We start from the raw sequence: 17,151 nt of genomic DNA, 5'->3' as shown, positions 1-17,151 counted from the left end.
GTATATTTCCATTAAGCTCGTGGACAAAACCCCACTATCATATTTCCACCAATCGGAAACACAGCTGAAAGAAACATCTATTTATTGATCACAATGCAGAGATGCCACGCTGCCGAATAGAGCTTCAACCACACCTGCCCCCTGAGTGAGCTTCAGCTCCTGAAGAGACTCACTCATTGTTAAATCATTTAAAAATGATAATTATTAGTAAACAATTGTAACAATATTACACAAAATAAAAAGATTCTATTCCACAAATACTTTAAACCTTGTTTTTCAGTGTCAGTGTTCATAAAATATTTATATATAAGATAAGATTTCTGTTATCATGATCCGTTTACATCCTGTTTAGGATAAAGGGCTGCTCACAGAGTTTTGGTCATATAAGTGTGATGCTTTATTATGTTTTCATTCAGACACTAAAGCTTGTCTCATGTCTCATTGTGTCTTCAACAGGTGATGGACCCTGCTTAGGCTCGCGACTTCCTAACCAGCCTTACAAATGGATATCCTACAAAGAGGTTAGTGACTTTCAGGGGACATTGCATCTCTTTGTTTACAGTTTAGGTACAGTTTAGGTTGCTTTCAAAGTTGTGATTCATTTTTATTCCTTTGTCATTATCGTTAAACATTATTACTTTGTCATAAACATAAACACCACCCTACAGCATCTTTGTCATGACATTTGACGAGCTGTAATCGAACCACGTCCATTTAGGAAGCTGTGTAGGTCCAAACTGTTGTGATATTGTGTAGTTTGCAGCCTGTGCACCACAGAGGCCAACCAGTCTGCCTAGCAACAGAATCTAACACTATTGTGGAGAACTGCCAACATCAACACAGACAGACACACACACACACACACACATGCACACACACACACACACACACACACACGCGCACGCAAGACACAAACAACATAAGAAGGCAGAAGTGGGAGCACGAGAAGCTAGAAATACCAAGGGCTAAAAGAGGAGCTAGAAAAGATTTGGTATGTGAAGGCAACAGTGGTGATCAGAGTCGGGGCTGAAACCCCCAAACTGGGAGAGTGGCTCCAGCAGGTTCCATGAACTACATCTGGGATCTCTGTCCCAAAGAAGAGCTAGAACTCTCAGGCCCCCAGGCCCCCGGATAGAGGACCCGAGGTCTAAGGAGGAGACACACAACCGCCCACATGGGGCGAGTGGGGATTTTTTTCACTCTCATCAGTCATTGCCTTTCTGTACTGCATCAAGAGTGATTACACGTGTGGGCGGCTGTGGCTCAGGAGTAAGAGCGGGTCTTTCACTAACCAAACCAAAGTTGGTGAACGACCCGATGCCCAGCTCCTCCAGTCCGCATGCCGAAATGTCCTTGGGCCTTGCCCCTGCTCCATTCAGTGTGTGAATGATGTGTGGTAGATAAAGTGCTGTGTACTTTGAGCACTGTCTCAATGTGTGTGAACATAGGTGAATGTGAATCTAGTCCCAATAAAACGAGTTCATTTATCAATTATTTAGTTTCTTAGGCAGTACAGACGCGACTTTGATTGCAGGATCAAATGTGTGTTGCCAACATCTGGTGGAGGTTTACACATTGAGAGGCCCTCCTCTGTCGTGGGTGTTGTCCTCGCCAGACATTTCAGAAATGTGTTGCAGTAAACTCTGGCAAGAGCAGTCGGAAACTTCCAGTGTCCCCGGAAGCAGTTACAGGCTCCAATAAATCTCTGAACAATGGGGATGATGGTGGGGGTTTGGTGATGGGAAATTTTATGGCTTCTCCTGTGAAGCAGAGAATGAGGATGTAGGAGTAATTTTGCCACCTACAACATTTATCAGTGACATCATGTCTTTTTCCTAGGAAAGCCAGGTAAGTCTCGACTTGTTTACAGTCTCCTCTATTTCCGTGATTGGAATGCGTGTATTCTCAGTAAGGGTTGGAAAATGGTGTGCCCCATACGATGACACAGAATGGATAACCCCTTAATTACCAGAGGTCGATATTATTATTTTTTTAACCTATATTTTTCTTAAGTTTGAGTTTGAGAAACGAAATGAAGTGTTGTCTTTTCTTGGAAAACTATTTGTCTGTTTTTGTTCCACTTGGTCCCATCGGCTACTTTCCCACTGTCTTCCCACTCTGTAGGTGACTGCCCGGGCTGAGCATCTGGGTTCCGGCCTGCTGCACCAAGGCTGCCAGCCCAACCCCGACCAGTTCATTGGAGTGTTTGCCCAGAACAGGCCAGAGGTGAATATCACACGTTGTCTCACTTTATGCTCAGATAAGGAAGAAAAAAATGGTTTGGTTTTGTTCATGATGTAAACACAAATACTCGCCTGCTCAAAATGGTTACAAGCTGTTTTACTCATGAACCTTTTCTCTCTTGGAAAAGGGTAAAAGATGATAACATGTTTGGTTAAAAATATATATCTATACTGTATAAATAATGGGCAACATACTGTTTTAAGGGATGTGTTTACATTTTCTAATGATGAATGAACTCTTAACCCCTGACCTTTGACCCCTGTCCTGTGTGTGATTATAGTGGATCATCTCAGAGCTAGCTTGCTACACCTACTCCATGGTAGTGGTTCCCCTTTATGATACTCTGGGTCCAGATGCCATACGGTTCATCATTAATACTGGTAAGAACACACACAAACACACACGCACACACACACACAGTCAAGTTGTGTTGAAATGCTATAGTACAACACTACTCAGCGGTGATAATCTCATCTAAGGAAGAGATTATCACTTTTTATTCATTGGAGGAATAAACCATAAGGCCTACAACTAAGTAACGTTATCTAATACAGTGAAATCGTGACGTCATTAGACATTTAAAGGATTTCATTGACTGCAGATTCAGTTTCCGTCTGGGGCTTTGTAACAGCTTATGCAATGTGACTGTAGATTTTAGCGGTGGAACTCTGGTCGTTGTCAGCTTCCCACACAGTGTATTACCTTCTGGCTAAAAAGCTTATTCAATATTCTATTACTCAATATTATATATTATTATTTAACTGCAAAAGCTACAGAAACAATCATCAAAAATCTGTCACAAATGGATGGATGCTGAGCCGTTAACCTTCAAAAACACTGCTTTTACCGTACAGTTTACACTAAACTCAATTTAACTGTAACTGTTTGAGCCAGAAATGAACTGAACTGAAGACAGTCAAACCCCCCAAACCCACATCCGGGTCTATTTTTATTTTATTGTGTCTTGTTTTGTTTTCTTATTCTGCCGATAATCACACAAGGGTGTGTGCGTGTGCTCTTTTGTTGCTCGTGTCGCTTCAGCTGACATCTCCACGGTCATCTGCGACAAAGTAGAGAAAGCTCAGGTGCTAATGGACAACGTGGAGCGGAAGGAGACCCCGGGCCTGCGAAGAATCGTCCTGATGGACGCCTTCGACTCTGCACTCGTGGAGCGCGGCAAGGACTGCAGCGTCCATGTGCAGGCCATACAGGAAGTCGAGGTGTGACAAAGTTAAATGGTAACAGTCAGGTGGCCCTTTCACAGAAGCTAGAAAATACTCAAAGTGGTTAAAATTTCCTTCTGTGACATAGTCGAAAATTACATTTGCACCTGATATTTACTGTAGTTCATGAAATCTTATTTTTACCTTGCATAAGACCACAGAATAGACCTCATATATCACATATTACCCAGCACACTCTGGTGTATCTGATGTCTTGTATGCTGAATCGGAATTATTTACCGTTAAGGTTTGCTGGTCTCATCTAAACACGAGTCATATGAAAAGCTGTTAAGAGTCGATGAATCATATCAGGTTTCACGTTACTGTGTGCAACCTGGAAGCTCTCTGTAGATCACTCAGGGGAAGCAGAGGAATGAATGAAACTAATCAGGGCTGTGACCAGGGCTGTGTTACTGCACAGGATGTTCACGTTGGTCACGTGGCGGTCAGACCAACTGTATAGATGCTAACATTACCTTTGGTGTCATAACCATCTTCCAGTTATTTTAGACTGAATTAAATCCACATTCACATAGGCCGCTGGACATCTGCCATACAGGCTGATTGTTGACCGTTATTAAACCAAACATCTGTGCTTTAACTGTCAGTGAAACTGTTCAATTCAACGATGGCACCGCGGTAATGGCTGCAGCAAAGCCGTACTGTCAAATGTGCACACTTCAAAGGCAGGTCATAACAAACTGTTGTTTAGATTGTGTGGCTTATTCTTAGGAATGTGAGATGAGATCTCTATCTTCTTATCCCTTACACTGTAGAATGCACATTACATAACAATGGACCTCAAACTCAGTAATTCACATGTACATAACTATCATTTTTTCTGTGACGTCCAACCCTTGTGGAGGTGCGGCAGTGCAGCAGAAAACCAATTATCCAAGACACACGTGGCTTAAAATAAATGAAATTACTTACTGTAAGTGCTGGTGAACTTGACCTACAAAAAAAAATGTTTTTCCACAAATACAGGAGGCTTTGAAAATGTCAGATTTCTAGAGATGGTCTCTGAGCATGTTTATGACCCACATGTTTCAGTCCTTGGTTTAGAAAAGTCACCGACAGATCTCAGAAGAAACTCGCCGTCGTTCAAAGAGCCGTGGGAAATAACACTGAAGCCATGGTCAATAATGTTATTTTAATGTCATTGATGTATGCCAAGTGTCAATTCAGCTTTCTTTTTTCTCACAGGCTCTGGGCAGAGACCACTACAGAAAACCTATAGTAAGTACTAATTCACAACTCCACTGTGCATTAGTAAATATGTACTGTACAACATTTTTAGTCACGCAAACAGCATGGATCAAACAACAACCTCGCCTGAAATATCGCAACAGCTATTAGGTCATCGATTACCAAAGGGACATAACTAAGCACTATGTGTGTGTCTGTGTTGGTGCAGCTTGTGTGTCTGAAGAAGCTAAAAGAAGTGGATGATTTAAGTCACAAGTCCTAAGAGTAATGTGCTTTATTTCTCCGCAGCCACCAGCACCAGACGACCTGTCCATCGTGTGTTTCACCAGTGGTACCACAGGTATTCATTGTGTACATTTTGATTGACATGCTTCACATGCTCGGTGCTAAGAACTTTCACAAATAGGAACATGAGGCAATGCAGCTAAGTGGCTTACAGTGCTATCTGTATTATTCCTGTCGTTGTTACACGTGTTCATCTTTTAATGAGAAGTAGGACAAGACAAGGCATGATAGACTAAGAAAAATGCACAACATTGTGTTTGCCATCTTGAAATGCACAATTGTTAATTTGCCTCTACGCACGAATCTGTGCACCCCATATGCAGAAAATATCCAAGGTGCACTGTGACAGGTTAACTAAGTTCAAGCTGCTCCTTCAAATTCTTGTCAAACCATAATGTGCCATCTGACTCATAATCTGACTTTGATACACTGTTTGTTCTCCCCATTTTTTTTCATGTGTTCACAGGGCAAGTTATAAAACAGAGTTACCTGCATGACGCAGTAATTAAAAATACCTATCAAATTGCACACTAGTCATGATTGATCAAACCCTCGTTGTGCATCATTAGGTGACAGGTTGGACGAGAGCAACAACAACATGAAATATTTTTTGTAAAATGTCTATGGCTGTCAGTGGAGTGACAGTATTCTCATCGTGCTTTATAAACTCCTCAACCTCTGTTGAGTTGAAAAGTCAAAGCGGAAACCCTCTGCGGACTGTTTCTCTAACAACACAGTGGGTTGGCAGCTAAATCTGTCCGCTGCCCTTTGCTTTCTAGATGTTGATCCCTGGTGACTCATGTGAATGCAGCATGTCCCTAACACTGCCAGGTTCAGGCAGTGTGCCAGCTCAAACTGGGATCACCCATGCACATGTAACTAAAAGACATTTACAGTAATTAAGGATAACGATGAAAATAAAGCTGTTGATTGTTCAAAAATCAGCTTTTGAAGAAACTTAATATGGTTAAAAAAAAAGGCACATGCAGTGACCAGATAAATATGCTCAGTCATCATTCAGTATATATACGATGACTCAACTGCATGTTCCTTAAGGCTGGTGTCTCCTGTTATAAAGAAAAAGTTAGCAGTTTTAAAAGTTAGATGATCAATTTCTGTGTAATGAATTAAAGTTTTCTTTGCTGACAAAGACACAAGAAAATACATTGGAATTCAAGTTTATAACAAGGCCGCTCCTCCATTAACGCCTGGAAATATAATGATTTGTGGACCAAGACCAAAACAATCAAATACGACATTAAGGAGAGACAGGGAGGTGAGTGTTTACCGTAAATAGAACCCAGTTTCCGCACAACAGTGAGTGACCTAATATTGGCGCAGGATCTATTTATCATACAACTGTAAACTCTGGATTCCCCAGCATGTTCGGACATGGCAGTGGGCGGCGAATGTCTTTCCCCTGCAGCAACTGCTGCATCCGACAGACAAGGGAACCAGAGCCAGGTCATGTGAGGACAGCACTGGTGTCAGTTTACACGTCAGCAAGCTGCAGAGTTCAGGATCCACTGGTGTGTGTGTGTGTGTGTGTGTGTGTGCGCGCGTGTTTGTGTGTGGCAAACGCTGCCACCTGCTGGCGTTGAGGGAGACATGCTCCACCACCACCTCCAACACGGGGTTAAGTTTCCTCACATTGTCCTGCATTTCCCGAGAACTCGATTCACATCAATGTCAAATAATCATTCACAGCCCTGTGAGTCAGGCGGCAGGTTCAGACAGAGCGCTTCATGTAAGTGTGTCGGACCGAGGAATCCAATGGCATTACAGTAACCGAGGAGAAAATGGATCACAAGAAAAATATGATACCGAGATGTTGTTTTTTTTGGCACTTGAAACAATGGTAGCATGTGCGTGTCAGTTCACAGGCAAAAATAAATCCATTATTCCTAAAGTTTAATATCGCACATAGTTCAATTGGTGTTTGCGTCTTCATTTTGGAAATTATAAGTTGAAGCACGTTATATTTTCCTAAAAAGTAGTCTTTTCAGGTACGCAGCATTTATCTATATATCTATACATAATGTGGGTATATGTGGTTATATGTGACAGTGGCCAGTCAGGCGAGTACTGTGGTAGTGTGTGTAAACCTCACTCCCCGACACCTTAAGAGATGCACTAGCGATCGACGCTAGTGTCTGTGGGTTTTAGCCTCCTCGGGACTGTGGTGGAAATCTTGATCTCCTCGAGAAATGAACAAATTATCATTCACAGAAGACAAGTTTGTCTACAAGTCATATTTAATTGAATCAAAGTCAAGAGTACAACGGAGTGTGTTCAGCTGGTTCAGAGCTCCTTCAGCATGGAATGGTTCAGAGGTCTGACCCAGATCATACAGAAAAGACATCTTAAATAGCCAGGCCAAGGCGGCCAGCTCAAGAATGTTGGCCTTATCATCTCTCTGAATCCTCCTTCCTGGCCCAAATGTCTTACTACCCTTAATAAAACCATCTGTTCATTAACCCCTTGTAAACCACACTTCACTTCATCTGCTGTTCTACCCCAGGCTCAGCTAATTATTACCACTCGTGAAGAGTTTTTTCCCACATACCAGAAACACAATTTAAACATATTAGCATATGTTAATACATGATTATATGAGAAATTGACACCACAGGGACCATCCCCGTTACATATAGATAACACATGCTGCGGTCCATGATTGAAACATTTGAAGAGATCACTGACAATATAAAAGCTCCTTTGTTCAAAACCACTTTCTCCTTACATGAGAGTCTGCCCCTTGGCTGACTGTGGGGTCCTGGAGCAGATGAGGGGAGTTTCACTTCCGTCTCCTCTTTGTGTTTTTACACAGGAAACCCAAAAGGAGTCATGCTCACCCATGGGAACGTGGTGGCTGATTTCTCAGGCTTCCTCAAAGTCACAGATGTAAGTGACCCTCTCCGCCCTTTGTCGTTTGATGTCATCTGTTTTCTGGGGGGCTGAGGGTTGATTTAATGACAACATCTTACTTTGCTGGGTGATTCATCAGACCGGTTGTATTGTGTTTGTGTTCTTTTCCCCCCAAAAAAGATTCTTTCAATGAAATCCTTTTCATGGCCTGACTGATTCGCTCCTTCTGTCTCCTGCAGAAAGTCATTTTCCCCAACCAAGACGATTGCCTCATCTCGTTCCTGCCACTGGCTCACATGTTTGAGAGACTCATTGAGGTAATGGGGTTGAATTGACCACAGGAATGAGACAGTTATGAACGTGTTTTTGATTTTCAAAGCTGTTAAGACAGAAGCGGGGGCAGATGAGCATGACTTTAGAGGGTGGGTGGTGGAGAGATACTTTTTTCCCCCTCTCCTCCCTTTCCTTCCTTAAGTTTCGTTTTCCAACTCTGAGGATGAATGCCAAGCCTCCCTTTTACAGCCAGCGGTGTGCATGTTACATAATTTCCTCGTCTACTGAAGCGCGTGCACACACACACACACACACACACAGTTTTTTCCCAGTCCTTTGCCAAGTGTTTATGCTTGCTGGGGGTCCAGGTATTACTCACGTTGTGGGGACCCAAATCTGTTCGCACAGTCAAATTAACAGGACTTTTCTTCCAAATGGGGACATATCGTAAATCATTGAAGTGTAAGTTGAAGATATGGTTTAAAGTTACAGTAAGGTTAAGCTGAGGCTTAGGGGTAAGGCTAGAAGTAGTCATGGAGAGAGGTGTGTGTGTGTGCGTGCGTGCATGCGTGCGTGCGTGTGTGCGTGCGTGCGTGTGTGCTTGTGCGTGCGTGCGTGAATGAATTGGTGAATGGGTGACAATCAGGTTGTATCAAGTTGAACCAGCCTGGTCCGTGTGCCTACAACGGTTGCAGGAAACCACCTGACTACCCCGCAAAGCAGCACATCAGATGACGCAACAGGGAGTGTCACATGTGCAGATAAACACACCACAATCAATAATCTTTACTGAACATCGGTTGTGTCTCAATGAAAAAGGGATAAGAAGAGGATGGATCCCTCCTGCTTCTCTGTGCTTTCATTCATTTCCACAGCCACTGGACAACAGAAGGATGAGTGTTTGGTTTGTTCTCGGTCAGTTTTTTTAGAAGTGTCACAATCTGCAGGGCGTGTGAACACAACGCAAAGTGTAAATACAGCAATTCTCAATTAAAGGTTGTGCTACGACCTCCACTAGTGTCCCAAGTTGCAGCAAAATTTGCCAGCTGCCTGACAGATTTTTGGATCTTAAATATGAGTCTGAATTATTGACATATAATCAGCACTTTTGCTCAGATTTGGCATCGGTATTCAGAAGTTCACTGATGATTCGTTGATCATTACTGAGTAACGAGTCACTTCTGTTGCTGCTAACTTGAGATATTCCTCTCTGAGCATAGTGTTTCCATTTTCTGCTCCATTTTCATCACCATCTCATCCCATATCCGTGGGGGTATGGTTTTTTTTACCCTTGTCAAAAGGGTGGATAATGACAAAATTATTATTTAAAAAAATCTTCCACTAATCACCACAATTTGTGAACCACAGAAATTGGCTGTAAATTATTTCGCCTAAGGCTTTGGAGACATCCTCACATAACTTTTTTTTCTTCACATATGATATATGAACATGACATACCAGTATGATATAGGTAAGCTATGCAAGTATTATGTAATGTTATGCAATATAAGTGTTCTTTTTTTTTTCATGCTCTTTGGAAGGGATATGATTTTTCTATTATGAGCTTATAACCTCAAAAATGTTTTTGAATTGTTTCATATTAGATAGATAGATACATAGGTACTTTATTTATCCCAAGCTGGGAAATTTCGGTGGCACTAGGGGTCCCTAGTTATTATGTTACTGTATGCCCAAGTATTTTGTGGTATGTGTTATTGTGCACTTTCTTGCATGGAAGTATTCCACGGGTCAGATATACGTGGGGCTGAGTGCTTCCAGCTACTAGTTGTAAATATGTCATGGGTCACTATGAACTTTTTTCGCACCATTGTTCTCTTATCAATGGTACAAAAAAGGAAGTTTCACTGTTCAGGGAGGATCTCTGCTCACACTGTGAATAATCCCTACATTGCTCTAAATTTATTTTATACTATACTACAGTGTTTATTATTGGTAATATTCATCCGATTTCAGAACAGACAGAGAGAGCCGCTGGTCTCAGCTACGTAACTGTAAATAAGGAGCTAAAAGCAGGTGCACCTCGACAAATGACAGGAGTAAACTCATGCGTCAATCTAATAATGTAATTTATAATAAATTAGACTCTGGGGTAATGTTTCTGCGCTAATACTTTCACGTTGAGACTCTAACTACATTTAGCTGTTAAAACTTGGCTTGACTTATACATTGCATTGCACTGGTATAAAAAAACGTAAGTAATATCAGCACTTTTTCCATCACTACGGTAACAATGGATGTCTTTCAGACACTAGTATTTTTATTTTAACACATTTATATTAAAAATAAAGTTTATCGAGACACACACACTGCTCTCTATTTCTAATTTTCTATTACACCAATTGATAATAAAACATCAATACAAAAAGTAATGTTCCTGTTTTGATTGAAATTTTGCTTGTAAGTTTATCAGTAATGTATCGTTTCATAATGTGTCTCTTATCCTGTGGTGCAGATTTCAGGTATTATAATGGCCACTCATGACTTGGTATCCTCAAGATAATGTACAGAATTTTCATAAATATAAATAAATGATTGTCTCTAATGCAATTGTTTAAGTACTGTTTTAGAAAGTGATATAGAAATTATGTTTTACTATTACTTGAGTAGTAGTAATACTGTGCCTTTACTCTATTACTACATATAGCCGATAGCTTTATGGTGTCTGTGCTATGTGTCCGTCTCTGCAGTCTGTGGTATACTGCCATGGAGGACGGATCGGGTTCTATCAGGGCGACATCCGTCTCCTCCCAGACGACATGAAGGCCCTGCGGCCAACCATTTTCCCTGTGGTGCCTCGACTGCTCAACCGCATGTACGACAAGGTGAGATGAACAGAGAGAGAAAAAGGCATCTGAAGGAAATTGTTGATGAAGCAACTTACATTGTTTATTCCATTGGGATTTTCTCTTCAAATAAATCATCTGCTGTGAAAATCATTACCGCCTGGAAAGTCACTCCAACTTAACTGGTTACTGCTGCTTTTAAGACTCATGCAAGGATCTTTGGAATCAAGTAACCGTAGCTGTAGCTGTGTTTTTTTGTGAGGGAACAATGGTTAATAAGTTTTGATATTCAACAATGACTTCAGATTTACATGTTGTGTAATAAACAAAGGCAGAGTTATGGAGAATCATGTAAAAGGAGAAATCAGAGAGTTTTGCGGTTGGTTTTGCATACTTCCTGTTATAGTTTCAGAGCAAATTGCATCAATAAATGTACATGTTTTCAACAGCTGTAAAGAGAAGGGAACTGTCCTCGACCAATGCGAATCCAAAAATATGTGTGTGTCATCTTTGTCTCCTCTGCAGATCTTCAGCCAGGCTAACAGCCCATTGAAGCGCTGGCTGCTCAATTTCGCTGCTAAGAGAAAAGGTGCTGAAGTCAGCAGCGGGATCATTCGCAGTGACAGCATCTGGGACAAAATCTTCTTTAGTAAGATTCAGGTAAATGGTAACTGCAGGTGTAAAAGACAAATAGCTAAACTGATTACCTGTATTCACCCTCTAGTAAAATCCTGGCAACATTAATTCAATGAGATGAGATTAGATGAGATAAAATATTCATTCCCACAGCAAAACTCAGCTAATCTGCTTCATCGGGACTGTGGGTGTGGTTTGTGTAGATATCGCTGACAAACAACCACACAAACTTGTCATCAAAGTCAGATTCTGAGGTGTTTCTAAATCATGTGTGGTACACGGAGGTACGGGAGCAGAGAGAACAAAAGAAATTAAAATCTGTCATGTATAAATAATAAAAACAGTATTAATGATGTGTAATAATGTTTCCTCTTTGCACAGGCCAGCCTGGGTGGGAGATTGAGGATGATTATAACTGGAGCAGCTCCTACCTCGCCCAGTGTCTTGGGATTCCTCAGAGCAGCTCTGGGATGCCAGGTCAAAGGCAGACACACACTCACACACACATAAAATCTCTTGGCCCTATTCCTAATCCAACCAAATTGTTCTTTGGGACTTTGAGCTCATTGTTTAGCTGGAACTCAGACACAGCTGTGTTCAGGAAGTTGTAAAAAAAAAACACTGTACACCACCTGCTCAGCAGCAAATGGCACAGTAACAGACACAGTAAGCAACTAGCTGGTGCACATGGTGCAACATTTACCAGATATTTCCCTCAGGAGTGGGTAGTGTCCGAAAGAAAAACAGAGCGTGAATGTTGGACTTACATTCATCAGATGGCCTGAAACATTCCTAATGAATGATTATGTTGCTCTGTGGGACCTGGAAGGATAAATATGCAGCTCCATGCCAATAAGTTCAAATTTTACAGGGATGATATGTCAATGATGTGTTCATAACATAGTTCTTCTGCCAAGTGGTGGCCATAAAAAATCAGTTATTGAAAACGTAAAAAAAAGAATAAGACTTGAACTATGAAACAGTCCTGCTCTTAACTCAACTTGATTCTCCCACAGATAGGGAAATGTGTTCCTTAACTATACATTCACATATAAATACAGTATGCACATCCTTCACGCAACCCTCCCCTCAACGTTGTGTGCGTGTGTGTGTGCAGGTGTACGAGGCATACGGCCAGACAGAGTGCACAGCTGGCTGCACCTTCACCACGCCTGGAGACTGGACCCCAGGTGAGCCGGCGTTTACGCAACAGGCCGAGAAAAGAGCGACGGGTCCTTTTCGCTGCTCGACTCTCTGCCCTTGTTTACTCGACAGTACGCCGAGTTCAAAGTTCTGCAAGTGGTGCGGTTGAGTCATGAGGAATGAGTGAATTTGGTTAGCGCTGCTCCTCGTCTGCCATCAACACTGTGACTGTGCACTTCATCTGTCGGGCCACGGCTGCTCAGATAATGACATGACCTCTCATATCTTATCGTTTTTAGAGCCTGGTCTACAGTTGGTGCAGAGAGGTCAATATTACTTTGGCAGTAAAAAGACATTTGAATGAAAATTAGTTTCCATGACCCTTTGATTTAATATTATCTCTTTTCTCTGCTTATGACCAGGTTTTTTTTTTGAGAGGAATGATGGCTGAAACAAAAACATAGAGGATGCATATTTTATGAGCACATATTAGACAAACCAACAACATGAGTGGCACATAGTATGTGCCCCAGCCTGTTGTGCCACTCACAATAGGGGCAGTAATTAGGACTATTAAATAACACTCCATGTAAATGCAGGCTAACATTGCCCCCTAATGCTCAGTTCTGGTATTGCATTAGATAAATGTACCTGTAGCTTTGGGTAAAAATATTTGGGTCTTTTACTTCTTTACTTTGGCATTATTTTTGATTTATATTAGTTCATATAAGGGAACTCAGTGGGCAGTGTATGGGAATCGCACAGTCAAAACTGCAATGATAATCTTTTGGGAAAATAAAGCTTTTTCTTTTTATTCCTATTTTTCTGGTTCTGACCTACAGGTCACGTCGGAGCTCCGCTGCCATGTAACCTCATTAAACTGGTGGATGTTCCTGAGAAGAACTACTTTGCCTCGAAGGGAGAGGGAGAGGTAAGCAACAGGATTTTTTGCAAGACAGAGACATACTGTACTGGCTGAACTGTATGTGTGTGTGTGTGTCTGTGCGTGCGTGCGTGCGTGCGTGCGTGCGTGCGTGTGTTCATCACTGTATTCACATGCTGAGTTTGAGATTTTTCAATGACACTTGGACTTGAAGAAATAAGGCCAGATTTAAGATTTGGAAAAGAACATTCAAAAATGATTTCTCGAGCAGAGGGGCCAAAAACCATATCATCTTTGCAGACCTTTAAAAACCTGTGTTAGTACAAGATAAACAGAGTATACTTCGCCTCCAACCTCAATCCTTTAATTATCTTCCGTCTAGGTTTGTGTGAAGGGACCAAATGTGTTCAAAGGCTACCTCAAAGACCCAGAGAGGACGTCCGAGACGCTGGACACTGACGGCTGGCTCCACACCGGAGACATCGGAGTATGGTTACCTGTAAGTACATGCAAATTACATTAGACTCTGTTGTTTAGACATAATTGTAAGGATTTTGTCATACAGCATTCGCTTTGAATAATTCATTGTATTTACCAGAGGAACATTTTAAATCCTCCTGTAGAATGGCACACTGAAGATCGTCGACAGGAAGAAGCATATCTTCAAGTTGGCGCAGGGCGAGTACATCTCCCCTGAGAAGATCGAGAACATTTACATTAGGAGCGAACCTGTGGCACAGCTGTATGTGCATGGAGACAGTCTGCAGGTATGAGGACGATATCAGACTCACACACATACACAATATCTTTATCATGGACCAATAGACCATATGCAGTTAGGTCGTCTGCGCAGATTCTTTACAAACGTTTGCTCTTTTCCAGTCCTGTTTGGTGGGAATTGTGGTTCCTGACCATGAGGTCATGCCTACATGGGCCAAGAAGAAAGGCATACTAGGTACCTACAAGGACCTCTGTAAAAACACGGTAGGTGACACGTGGCTCAAAAAACCCTTGATAGATAAAATAAACCTTCAGATATCGTTGTTTATGATTAAATTAACTTGAAGGAAGTTAACTTTCTTCTTCTGTCAACAGGAACTAAAGAAGGCAATCCTTGAAGATTTGGTGCGTCTGGGCAAGGCCAGCGGCCTCCACTCCTTTGAGCAGGTAAACACGGGGGAAATTTATGAAGATATACAGGTATTTTTTTTACTTTTATTGCAGCAGGATTTTCCTTTGTATCCTTGAAAATTACAGACAATAACTTAACTGGTCTTAAGGCTGTAACAATGAATATATCTGTCTATTTGTGCCTTTTCTTAACCAAGAAGCATGCAATAACTTGCAGAAGACTCGTCTTGATCTCATTCAGCATCTATTTTTAATTTTCCCTTCCATTTTCGTATTTAGGTGAAGAACATCTACATCCACAACGAGATGTTCTCCATTGAGAACGGCCTCCTGACTCCGACGCTAAAGGCCAAGAGACCAGAGCTGAGGGAGTTCTTCAAGGGGAAGATCGAGCAGCTCTATAGCAGAATCTCCATGTGAAGGCCGACGGGCCACATTTCCCCTCTGAGCATCTTAACACTAAGATCTGCTTTGACCAGCTGACCTGCAGTGGTCGAAGATGCTTAACGTGCGGTCGGAGAGCATTGCCAAGTCTGGCTCTATACCCGGGGAGATTTAAAATGCCTGGATAACAAAAAAAAATCAAACAAAGTGAAAGTCTTTGCACGTTCTCATGTGCATTTCCTTTTTTAATGTGTGCATTTGCTGCGTCATCATTAAATGAAATGACTTATTTCATTGAAAATAGTTATTTAGCTTTTAGTCTTTTATAACCGAGAGAGTTGTTTTTCATTGTGACAGGAATATTCCAAGCCACATTGGAAACAAACTGAGAGCACTGAATGGATGGGAGTCAGTTGTCACTGTAACTTTTATCCTAACAACACAAAAAAGGTGCTAAGTTTAGGAAAATTATCACACTGATGAGATCTACAGAAAGTGACCCTTCGTACCTGGGAGTTATTTATTCTTTTGGCAAAAACCTCTCAGACCTCCTGCTTTTGTCAGCAGTTGTAAAGTCATGTACTGTAAAATGTAAAATCCTGAAAGTCTCCTGCCAGCAATAATAAGCTCAGTGTCCCATGCTCTAGCTGGGACACATCAAGCTTCATCAAATGAGATTTCATTGAAAAGATTTCTTTGTAATTCATGTCACAATGAAGAACAACACAAAGAGCTAAGTAATTGTTAACTTGATTTGAATTTGTTTTTATTCAGTTATGACAACGTGAATGCATAATACACATAAAGCTGTGTATTGTTTTTGACATTCTTTGTTTGTTTTTTTCTTCTTGTAGCCAAGTTAAATCTTCCATGCACTGCTACCTGCTACCCACCCAAACAAACCATCAAATGCTCCAGCAGCACAAACTCAGCAGCACTTTTACTTTGAGAAGTCCATTCCTACTTCCTGTCACTCTGCTTCTGTTCTCTCATCCATCCGTTTAAACCTAACCAGCCAAACACAACCAAAATCCACAGCTGTGTGACAGCAGATGTAGTGTCTTTGTGTCTAGTGTAGCTCAAGGAGAGGTGTAGATATGTGAGAATACTGACACCCTGTGCGACAGTGAGGGAACTTCACCCCGAGGGGAAGAGCAGTGGATTTTCCACTTGATCAGGCAAGCTTTAATTAAAGTTGTGTTAAACCCTGACATCGCACAATTAGACCAAAACTAAATCCTCCTGTTTGACATCAGAACTGAGAGCGTAAGGTGACGAGAGTAGCAGCTCCTGCCTCCCAAAATCAAATCGCTGTGGTTTCATGTGGAGCGTTGCAAAGTCACTGGTTCATGAAGTCATCGCTACATAGCTGCGATCAGCAGTTTGGCATGCATGCTCCTTGTTTATATGAAGGACTTGCCCCACTGTAACAATCATCAGAGTTGATGCTGCGCACTTGACACATTCACAACTTTATTTTCCTCAACCATCTTTGCACAGAGAGTGTGACAGGTAAAAGAAAAACAGAAATAGAAATAATGCAAAACCAGGGCTCGGGGGGCAATGCATGCAGTTTGCCCTGCAGCCGTTGGGTCCGTTAGCATTTGACTTGAAAATTCTTTGTGGCCCATAATAGCAGGTTGTGTACAGCAGCCCCACAGCCACTGCTGCTAGTGCAAGGCTTTGTAACGTAGGCAGAGTTGATGAATTCCACTCACCGAAGGCAAACAGAACAAACATCAACTTTTAAAAACAAAAGAAACAAGTTTTTTTTTCTGAGGGAGTTTACACGTAGAAGTAATGTATAGGCTTTTTAAGTTGATTACCGTCCCGAAGCATAAACAATGTGGATGTACATAAATGAGGACAGCTAGATGTAAGCATATTTATTAAATTGATGGTTTGAATGGATTTTTTTTCTCTCTCTCTTTTTGCGTGTAGTGAGATGAATTGTACCTATTTATTTATCTATTCTGCTGTAAAATGGAATCAGCACCATATCCTTGTAATGATTGAGTGCAGCAATAGGGACGAGGGAGGGTGGGGAATAGGAATCGGGCAATGAAAT

General features: G+C 41.6%; 1 protein-coding gene across 13 annotated transcripts in view; it reads left to right on the top strand.

Annotated features, from left to right (window-relative positions):
• The window catches only part of acsl6 (acyl-CoA synthetase long chain family member 6), a 33,157-nt gene extending 17,250 nt beyond the window's left edge, over nucleotides 1–15,907 (top strand). For all 13 annotated transcript variants that reach the window (XM_047329120.1, XM_035626062.2, XM_035626057.2 and 10 more), the window contains 18 exons: nucleotides 457–521; nucleotides 2,125–2,226; nucleotides 2,525–2,624; nucleotides 3,286–3,464; nucleotides 4,674–4,706; nucleotides 4,965–5,016; nucleotides 7,792–7,865; nucleotides 8,069–8,146; nucleotides 10,811–10,945; nucleotides 11,432–11,566; nucleotides 11,924–12,019; nucleotides 12,660–12,732; nucleotides 13,528–13,616; nucleotides 13,951–14,067; nucleotides 14,192–14,335; nucleotides 14,451–14,552; nucleotides 14,664–14,735; nucleotides 14,979–15,907. In XM_047329120.1, the coding sequence (XP_047185076.1) occupies nucleotides 457–521; nucleotides 2,125–2,226; nucleotides 2,525–2,624; nucleotides 3,286–3,464; nucleotides 4,674–4,706; nucleotides 4,965–5,016; nucleotides 7,792–7,865; nucleotides 8,069–8,146; nucleotides 10,811–10,945; nucleotides 11,432–11,566; nucleotides 11,924–12,019; nucleotides 12,660–12,732; nucleotides 13,528–13,616; nucleotides 13,951–14,067; nucleotides 14,192–14,335; nucleotides 14,451–14,552; nucleotides 14,664–14,735; nucleotides 14,979–15,119 (1,787 nt within the window). In that variant the 3' untranslated portion in view covers nucleotides 15,120–15,907. The remainder of the gene's footprint in view (nucleotides 1–456; nucleotides 522–2,124; nucleotides 2,227–2,524; nucleotides 2,625–3,285; nucleotides 3,465–4,673; nucleotides 4,707–4,964; nucleotides 5,017–7,791; nucleotides 7,866–8,068; nucleotides 8,147–10,810; nucleotides 10,946–11,431; nucleotides 11,567–11,923; nucleotides 12,020–12,659; nucleotides 12,733–13,527; nucleotides 13,617–13,950; nucleotides 14,068–14,191; nucleotides 14,336–14,450; nucleotides 14,553–14,663; nucleotides 14,736–14,978) is intronic.
• Nucleotides 15,908–17,151: the final 1,244 nt, after the last annotated feature.

Source organism: Scophthalmus maximus, chromosome 2 (genome assembly GCF_022379125.1).
Source record: "Scophthalmus maximus strain ysfricsl-2021 chromosome 2, ASM2237912v1, whole genome shotgun sequence".
Lineage (NCBI taxonomy): Eukaryota > Metazoa > Chordata > Actinopteri > Pleuronectiformes > Scophthalmidae > Scophthalmus > Scophthalmus maximus.
This window is presented reverse-complemented; position numbering and strand designations above follow the sequence as displayed.